Source organism: Cherax quadricarinatus, chromosome 14 (genome assembly GCF_038502225.1).
Source record: "Cherax quadricarinatus isolate ZL_2023a chromosome 14, ASM3850222v1, whole genome shotgun sequence".
NCBI classification, from domain to species: Eukaryota; Metazoa; Arthropoda; class Malacostraca; order Decapoda; family Parastacidae; genus Cherax; species Cherax quadricarinatus.
In genome coordinates this window covers 48,794,156-48,804,239 of record NC_091305.1, presented here as the reverse complement: position 1 = coordinate 48,804,239, position 10,084 = coordinate 48,794,156, and the positions used below count along the sequence as shown (strand labels likewise).

At 41.3% G+C, this 10,084-nt stretch overlaps 1 protein-coding gene across 1 annotated transcript in view; it reads left to right on the top strand.

The window, feature by feature from the left end:
• Positions 1-5,379: 5,379 nt before the first annotated feature.
• LOC128694767 (uncharacterized Golgi apparatus membrane protein-like protein CG5021) overlaps positions 5,380-10,084 on the top strand; it is a gene marked incomplete at its 5' end in the record, with an annotated part of 9,220 nt that continues 4,515 nt past the window's right edge. Inside the window, 1 exon segment of the mRNA XM_053785074.2 lies at positions 5,380-5,505. Coding sequence (XP_053641049.2) covers positions 5,380-5,505 — 126 coding nt within the window.

The following is a 10,084-nucleotide window of genomic DNA, read 5'->3' as shown; positions in this document are numbered from 1 at the left end:
GTGATAGATAAATAAGCCGTAGGGTTGATGATAGCAAAATATTCAAGGAGTACAGTGGACCCCCGCCTTACGACATTAATCCGTTCCTGAGAGCTCATCGTAAGCCGAAATTATCGTTAGCCGAATTAATTTTCCCCTAAGAAATAATGAAAATCAAATTAATCCGTTCCTGACACCCCAAAGTATGAAAAAAAAAAAATTTACCAAATGAAATATTAATTTTAATACACACAAACTGAAGAAGACATGTACAATTACTACTCTACTAAGAATGGAATACATGACACTTACCTTTATTGAAGATCTGGTGATGATTGATGGGATGGGAGGAGGGGAGAGTGTGGAAGTTATTGTCTAGAAGGGATATCCCCTTCCATTAGGACTTGAGGTAGCAAGTCCTTTTCCAGGGTTACTTCCCTTCTTCTTTTAATGCCACTAGGACCAGCTTGAGAGTCACTGGACCTCTGTCGTACAACAGATCGTCCCATAGAGCTCTGTATCTCCCATTCCTTTAAGACTTTCCTAAAATGGACCATAACATTGTCATTGTACAGGTTGCCAACACAGCTTGCAGTAGCTGTGTCAGGGTGATTTTCATCCGTAAAGGTTTGCAGTTCAGTCCACGTTGCACACATTTCCTTATTCTCTTTTTTCAATTCCATACTAATTCTCGCCCTTTTTACCACAAGGATGGCACTAGAAGCTTTCTTGGGGTCCATGGTGACTTATTTTGCAATTATAAGCACTAGAAACACTGGGATAATGTGAAATGTACTGAATGTATGCTTAGATGCTACCATACTGGCTGGCTTACTGAGGCCACACGTGGGACGCATCCCGAACGAATCACGTAAGGCGAGTTTTTTATCGTGAGGTGAGGCAAAATTTTTCCGTTCAAATGCTTCATATGGTGGATTTAACATAACACGATGCGTTCGTAAGGCGGGGATCCACTGTATTTTGTCCTGTCTCCAGACAAACTCTCGTCGGCCACCGCCACACATATAATAACATACGTATTTTATTCATTCTAGAGTATATATGTATCAGGTTTCTATGTGATTTATATTGTTTGTTATGTCATATTAGATGAACTGTGATAGATAAATAAGCCATAGAGTTGATGATAGCGATATATTTAAGGAGTATTTTGTCCTGTCTCCAGACAAACTGTAGTCCACTGCTGACACTGCCCATACCACTACATGAATTACATATTTTATTCATTTTAGAGTATATATCAGGTTTCTATGTTATTTATATTGTTTATTATGTCATATTAGATCAAGTGAGGTAGATAAATAAGCCGTAAAGTTGATATTAGCGAAATTATTGAAATACAGAATTCCATTGGAATGGATTAATTGCATTTCAGTTAATTTAAATGAGAAAAATTGACTATGCAAACGAGCAAATCCAGTTGCGAGCAAGGTCATGGAACGGATTAAACTCGCAGGGTGACCTGAAAAGGAAGAAATGAAAGTTTTCTTCTTTTTATGTTTAGTAATTTATACAGGAGAAGGGGTTACTAACTCCTTGCTTCCAGCATTTTAGTCACCTCTTACAACATGCATGGCTTACAGAGGAAGGACTCTCCTCTTCCCTATTGAGTGATGTAATGTATATATAGACATAATTTTTTAAGATTGTAATATGTATAGCAAAGAGAAGAAACAAAGAATTCATAGACATTATAGAGTATTTTATGTAAGAGGAAATGAAATGCAGTAAAATAGTTTCTGGTGAGAGTACATCCCATACCTATGTGAGCATTGTGGGGGTAACCATTTTTTAAATAACTTATGTTCAAAAAACAAGCTATTTAAAAGAACTTTAGAGCAAGAGATGTTAAGGCAGGCAAGTGGAATAATCTGCCAAATAGCTATTAAAGCTAATACTTTGGGTATTTTTAAAAATAGGGTAGACCATTAAGTCTACTGCACCTCCTAGGCAGGGGCAATATATGGAGAAGAAAAGGGAGGTTATAAGAGGGGTGTCAGAGTGCAAAAGGAGTGACAGAGAATGGGAGAGTCCCTATCAGCAAATTTTGCTGAGAATAAGAAGCAGTTTCAGAGAGAGATCAGTAAAGTGAGGAAGCCTGGAGAACAAATGAACTTAGCAGTCAAGAACAGCAGAAGGAAGATGTTACATGAGAAGGAGGAGGAGGAGGTACTGGAAAGATAGGTAGGATAGTTTAACGAGATGTTGAATATTAGTGATGAATAGTAAGCAGTGATTTCTTGCATAGGGCAGGGTGGAATATATTGTATTGGAATGAGGAGAGTCTGAGGTGGATGTGGGGAAAGTGCATGAAGTAGTGGGCAGATTGAAATTGGGTAAAGTAGCTGGGATAGATGGGGTTGAGGCAGATGTTAAAAGCAGGTGGGGATATAGAGTTGGAGTGGTTGGTATGTTTGTACAATATATATATTAAAGATGTGAAGGTACCAAAGGATTGGCAGAGAACATGCATAATCCTTTTGTATAAAAGAAAAGGGGGAGGGGAAAAAGGAATGTAAGAATTATAAGGGGATAAGCCTGTTGAGTATACCAGGTCAAGTTTATTGTAGAATTATTATTGAAAGAGTTAGTAGCAAGACAAAAAAAAAAAAGTCAGATTTCAGAGGAATAAGGAGGATTCAGAAATGGTTGGGATATGTAGCCCAAGTGTTTGCAGTAATGCATATAAATGAGCTGTACTTAGGTAAGAGCTGTTTGTTGCATTTATGCATTTAGAAAAGGCATATGATAAGGTGGAAAGGGAAGCCCTTTAGCAGAATAACAGGAAAGTTACTAAAAGCAGTTAAAGAGTTTTTATGCAGAGATTGAGGCTCAGGTTAGGGTATGTAGGAGGAGGGTGACTAAATCCCAGTGAAAGTAGGACTTAGTGACACATGATGTCACCACTGTTATCAACTTATTTATAGATGGGATTGTGAAGGAAGTAAATGCTAGTGTGTTGAGAAGAGGTGTGAGACTGAAAAATGTTGGTTCTGATACTAAAAGGGAGTTACCTGGTTGCTCTTTGCTTATGACACAGGTTCTTTTAGGGGATTCTGAAGGTAAATTACAAAGGTGGGTGGATGAATTTGGTAGGGTATGTAAAAGGAAATTAAAAGTGAACATAGAAAAGAGAAAGATGATCAAGGTAACAAAATGTCTAGGCAATGATAGATTGAATATCTTACTGGAGGGAGTATGGAGGATGTGGATGCATTTAAATATTTGTAAGTGGACATGTCAGCAAAAAGAAATTTATCTGTGGTCAGAAAATAAGGGAATGTACCAGAGTATAGTGGTACCAACACTTTTATATGGGTGTGAGGCATAGATTTTGAATGCTGCAGTAAAACAGAAAATGTCATGTTTGAGAGCAGTGTGTGTAGTGAATATTGTGGAGAGAATTCAGAGTGTACATATTAAAAGGTGATGTGGGGTGACCAAGAGGATAATTGAGAGAGTTTAGGAGTGGTTGTTGATGTTTGGGCATGTAGTGAGGATGGACAGGGATAGGTTGATGAAAAGAGGATATAAAGTGGCAGAAGGTAAAAAGGGAAGCATCTCAGAAGTAGTTAAAGGGAGGGGGGTACCAGAGGCTATGAGATTTAGGGGCTTGAGCATCCAACAGACTTGTATGAGTGTTTTAGGTAGTAGTTCATGGCAACAAATGGTTTTATAGACATGTTTAACCCTTTCAGGGTCCCCCAGGCTTTCTCCCAGACTTGTTCTCAGGATCGCCTAAATTTCTAAAAAAAAAAAATTATTTTTTCCTTTGAAAAGATAGAGAATCTTTTCCCAATCATAATGACGCCAAAAGTATGAAATTTGATGGAAAACTTATGGAATATGCTCTCACGAAGTAATCAGTCTCAACGATGTTCACGCATCGGCGATTTTGCCCAATTTGAGCTCTATTTTCGGCCAATTCTAGTGTACTAGTCGACAAAAATCATAACTATTTTGCTAGAACTCCATTTTTTCTATCGAATGAGTACAAGAAACCACCCATTTACCGATTTCTACTATCCAATACAATGGTCAGAATTTAGCAATTTTGCCAATTTCAAAAGATGCCAATTTCAAAAGATGCCAATTTCCAAATAGGGTCCAGAATAAACAAGAAAGACATTCCTGGCACTAAAATAACATTTCCTCTGTTTATTAGTCATGTCCCCATGCCCCTCTTACATTCTTTTGCTTTCCACTTTGAATTTTTAGTCTCACAAAAAATAGAAGATTTACTGTTATGCAGACTACTGTATTAGTGTAGAAATGGTATAAATAATATCAGCGCACTTGTGAAAGAATATTAGACTCACCAGTTGATGTGTATTGGACGCTTAGCATGATTTGTTTATTTTTGAACTTTGGTAAAAATCAAACATTTCTGCTACTTTGAGCTCAATTTCAAGGTACTTTTCATTGTAAAACCAGTCAAAATCATCTCGATTTCTGTAATATGTCTTTCACTCTATAAAATGAGACCAGGAAAACTAGAATACAACAATAAATACCATACGAAAATACAGTGCAAAGTCGCTGTTTTAATCCAAAAACACGGTCAAAGTTTTTTTTTTTTCTCATTACACACTGTGTGCTGCAGATTTTTTTTTTATACAGCGCACACTGACCACATAGACCCATTCTTTCATATGTAGGCCTACCAGCTTTCTCTCACTAGATTTGAGGGCGCTAGAATTTAGGTGTACTAGTACGTCAAAAACCCTGGTGCGTAAGCTGTACTAGTACGTCTGAAACCCTGAAAGGGTTAAGTATGAGCAGGGTAACTTTTATGAAGGGATTCAGGGAAACTGGTTAGCTGGAAACTGGTTAGCTTCCCACCCCCAGAACTTGGAAGTCCTGGAGGTGGGAAGGGCAGTGCCTACACTTTGAAGGAAGGTTGGTAATGTTGCAGTGAGAGAGGTAAAAGACAGCAATTGAGTGAATGATGGCGAATCTGTTTTCTTCTTTGGGTCACGCTGCCTTTGTGTGAGATAACTGTTGCATTAAAAATATATAGTATTTCATTCAAAATGTGCTGTGTCTTCTTTCTATATATTAACAAGATCAGAGCAGTATTTAAAAGATATGACCTCTCATGCACAAGATAAGCACATACCTGAAACAAAATTGAGTATTCTGATGGTTAGGCTCTGTAGGAGCCTAACCCTGGCAGTTTTGGATGTTCAGCTGTACATCTAATTTACACCTGGAAAATAAAAGAGGACCAATTTCAAATCTGCACTCTAAATTAATCACTGGCAAGATTGGAAGGCACAGTAGATGGTGATTGCTGTATTAATTAGTAATAGTGGAGGAAAAACATATTGAGCTAGGTAGTAGAAAATATATGCATAACATGACTTTGCCTGATGCTAGGGTGGTCTTCAGGGTCGAGTGTCACAGACTGAAGTGCGAGTATTTTGGGTCTCCCTGGTTGCCTTCCCTCTCATCTGGTCCATCCTCTTCCTCATTGCAGTTGCTTTTTTCGAATTCAGATGGGCTGTAAGTATGTTAATCTGAGTTTATTTTTGTCATATATATTCCTGTGAGCTTCCTCTTAGCACCCTGCTGAAATTTAACAAGAACTGAATAATATACCCAGTATTAACGTCTTTAATTAAGGTTTAATGTGTAGACGCCAGAGTTTATTAGATTTTTCACACACTTTCAGATTTATTAGTGTATGGTGAATTTGTTTTAATAATTTATGTGTCTGTCCAACATCTTATTTTTTTCTATTAGTACAATTTCCTTGAAAATTTGGAAATGTTCAGTTCATGATAGGTAAGTAAGTTAGTATTGTGAGGTTAGGTTTCTTCATGTAACCAGTTGATGTGTACTCAACTAATTTAGTTTCATTTAATCCCATCTCTCAGTATATTATAGTTGAAATAAGCTAAGTAATGAGGGATTAAAGCTTTTTGTCAGATTAAATTTGTTAGTGCTGAAACCTTAAGAACTATCACTTGTGGTTCTTTGCAGACAGTAGATGATAGTTAACATTAACGACTAAGATATAATTTTATATTTTAACCCCTTAACCATCCAAACGTAGATCTTTGTTGTTACCACTAGTGCTCCAAACGTAGATTAACATTTTATTTTTCCTGCCTTCAAATTTGGCATGATAGGCCTGAGCGGCCTAGACATGAGAGAATGGGTCTGCACACATAGTATGCGCCATATGAAAAAAATTGGGGACCCTGCGGTATGGCATGGTAGCACTAGTTAGTTTCAGCTTCAGCTTGGGTCAACATCATGGCAAATCCCCACGATTCACTCATGCCTCATCGTATTAACACTCTCTTATTCGAGGAACATGATATAGAATGTGAGTTTAGTGGATTTGAGACCGATGTGGCCACTGATGATCAAGGAATTAGTGAAAATATTGACGATAACCCAGATGACCCTCAGCCCATCACCTCTGGGGTGGCCAGTGTGGCCATGAAAGATGCTCAGCCAAGCACCTCTGGGGTGGCCAGTGTGACCACATCAGACCCTCATAGAAGCACCTCTGGGGTGGCCAGTGTGACCACATCAGACCCTCATAGAAGCACCTCTGGGGTGGCCAGTGTGGCCACACTAGACCCTCGGCCAAGCACCTCCGGGGTGGCCAATGTTACTACTCAGAGGCAACTATGCAAGTGGAAATTATCATTTTCTGTCAGTTTTGGTGATGATGATAATGAAAGTGATACAAGTGATGATGAGATTGATTTTATGCCCTTAGAGGATTCATTGAGTGATAGTGATATACATTATTCCCCAGTGAAGCATACCTTTAGGCGTCGTCGCCTATGTTCAGGCAGTGTGCCACATATGATGAATGTTTTTAAAAAAACATTCTACAGGATTAATGGACTGAACACATCGACTCCAGGCTGTGGGACTGATTACCTCAAACTCCTCCTCTCCTTAAACCTTTCTGCTTTGTATTGGACTGATGAAGCCACTGTGTGGTGAAACGTTTCTTAAATAAAGATTCCCGTATGTTGCATAAGTGTCTCAATCTTCAGTGTGCCATATGCAATCCCCAAGGGCCTACCTGGAGGGTATTCTGGGGATCATTGCCCCTGAGGCCCAGTCTACAGTCATGGGAAGTCACGTAACCCCAGCCACTGATAGTCATACTGATCATGAAGGAGAATATGCAGGGATGGAGGAAGAGGAGGTGGTGGTGGTGGGAGGCACGGTGCCTGGGCCACATGGCATGTCCAGCAGGCAGACAAAGGACACCACAGCACCCCTTCAACCTTGTGCTGCCTCCACTCCCATCCCTCCTCCTGCTTGCCCACGCCCCATGCCACAGGTCCACCTTGCACCATGTGGCCGTGAACGGAACTGGACACAAATTACAACATTCATGCCACATCCTTTTGATTTTGATGCCAGTAGAAGTGGCATCCTCCCAGAATGTCCCATCACGAATGAGTCTACAGAGTTAGACTTTTTCCAATTACTGTATACTTTGACGAGCCGATAATGAACTTGATTGTCACCCAGATGAACGATTACTATCGCTATACAGTGGACCCTCGCATATCGTTGGCATCACATAACGTTAAATCCGCATACCGATACATTTTATCACTAAAATTTTGCCTCGCATACCGCTAAAAAACTCGCTCAACGCTATTCGTCCGAGACGCTTCTAATGTGTGGCCTGAGCCAGCTTCACATGTTCCGCCGGTGGCATTGTTTACAAGCCAGCCTCCGCGGTAACATCCAAGCATACTTTCGGAACATTTCGTATTATTACAGCGTTTTTGGTGATTTCATCTGCAAAATAAGTGACCATATGCCCCAAGAAAGCCTCTAGTGCTAACCCAGTGGTAAAAAGGGTGAGAAATACTATCATACCACAGTCAGCTGTTGCTTGACCAGTCAGCTGTTGCTGGATCAGTCAGCTGCTGTTGCACCTCGATCAGCTGTTGTTGGACCAGTCAGCTGTTGCTGAATCAGTCAGCTGCTGCTGCACCACGATCAGCTGTTGCTGGACCAGTCAGCTGTTGCTGGATCAGTCAGCTGCTGCTTCACCACGATCAGCTGTTGCTGGACCAGTCAGCTGTTGCTGGATCAGTTAGCTGCTGCTGCACCACGATCAGCTGTTGCTGGATCAGTCAGCTGCTGCTGCACCACGATCAGCTGTTGCTGGACCAGTCAGCTGTTGCTGGATCAGTCAGCTGCTGCTGCACCACGATCAGCTGTTGTTGGACCAGTCAGTTGTTGCTGAATCAGTCAGCTGCTGCTGCACCACAATCAGCTGTTGCTGGACCAGTCAGCTGTTGCTGGATCAGTCAGCTGCTGCTGCTGCACCACGATCAGCTGTTGCTGGACCAGTCAGCTGTTGCTGGATCAGTTTGCTGCTGCTGCACCATGATCAGCTGTTGCTGGACCAGTCAGCTGTTGCTGGATCAGTCAGCTGTTGCTGGATCAGTCAGCTGTTGCTGGATCAGTCAGCTGTTGCTGGACCAGTCAGCTGTTGCTGGATCAGTCAACTGTTGCTGGACCAGTTAGCTGTTGCTGGATCAGTCAGCTGTTGCTGGATCAATCAGCTGTTGCTGGACCAGTCAGCTGTTGCTGGATCAGTCAGCTGTTGCTGGATCAGTCAGCTGTTGCTGGACCAGTCAGCTGTTGCTGGATCAGTCAGCTGCTGCTGCACCACGGTCAGCTGCTGTTGCACCATCAGCTGTTTCTGAACATGACTCGTCCCGAACCTGTCCCGAACCTGTCTGTCCAGCCTGAGCGCCTGCTTTGCCATCATTGTTTACAAGCCAGGGTGGCCGGTTGCATGCATACATTCGATACATTTTGTATTATTCCATTATTTATAGTGCTTGTAACTGCTAAATAAGCCACGATGGGCCCAAAGAAAGCTTCTAGTGCCAACCCTGTGGTAAAAAGGGTGATAAATACTATCGTACCACAGTCAGCTGCTGCACCACGGTCAGCTGATAAATTGGACCAGTCAGCTGTTGCTGCACCACAGCTGCTGCTGCACCACAGCTGCAACTGCACCATGGTCAGCTGTTGCTGCACCCAGCTGCTGCTGCACCATGGTCAGCTGCACCACAGCTGTTGTTGTTGCTGCACCACCATCAGCTGTATTACTTGAAGATGTGGAGAGAGTGTTGTTGGTGTGGCTTATCGTGAAACAATTACCGAGAAACAATTAACCCCAGAGGGTTAGCCACCCAGGATAACCCAAGAAAGTCAGTGCATCATCGAGGACTCTAACTTATTTCCATTAGGGTCCCAGGATGCAACCCACACCAGTTGACTAACACCTAGGTGAACAGGGAAAAATGCCTGGAACTAGTGCTCATATTGGTGAATTTAAAGCCAGCAAAGGTTGGTTTGAGAGAATTAAGAATCGTAGTGGCATACACAGTGTAATAAGGCCTGTTCTGGAAGAAAATGCCAAACAGGACCTACAGTACTCAGGAGGAAAAGGCACTCCCAGGACACAGTGTCTCATCAGTCATTGCTGCATCTTCAATAAAGGTAAGTGTCATTTATTCTTCATTTAGTAGAGTAGTACATGCACAATATATATTGTGCATGTACTACTCTACTATTGTGCATGTATCCTTCTCTTTGTGTGTAGGAAAATGTATATTTCATGTGGTAAAAATTTTTTTTTCATACTTTTGGGTGTCTTGCATGGATTAATTTGATTTCCATTATTTCTTATGGGGAAAATTCATTCGCATAACTTTAATTTCGCATAACAATGAGCTCTCATGAACGGATTAATATCGTTATGCGGGGGTCCACTGTATAATGGACAACACAGAGGTTGCAGAATCGTCACGGCTGCGCAGATGGAAAGATACAACTGTGGCCGAAATGTATTTATTCCTTGGCACTGTCATGCTTATGCCTCATGTGTATAAGCACAATATAGCACAGTACTGGTCCACAGAATTACTTCATCAGTACTCCTGTCTTCCATGACCTCATTCCCTGCAACAGATTCACTCTGTTGCTACGAATGTTACACTTCTCAGACAGGAATAGGCCCAACAGAAATGACCTTCTATACAAAATCCAGGAAGTGTTTATGTATCTGAAACAG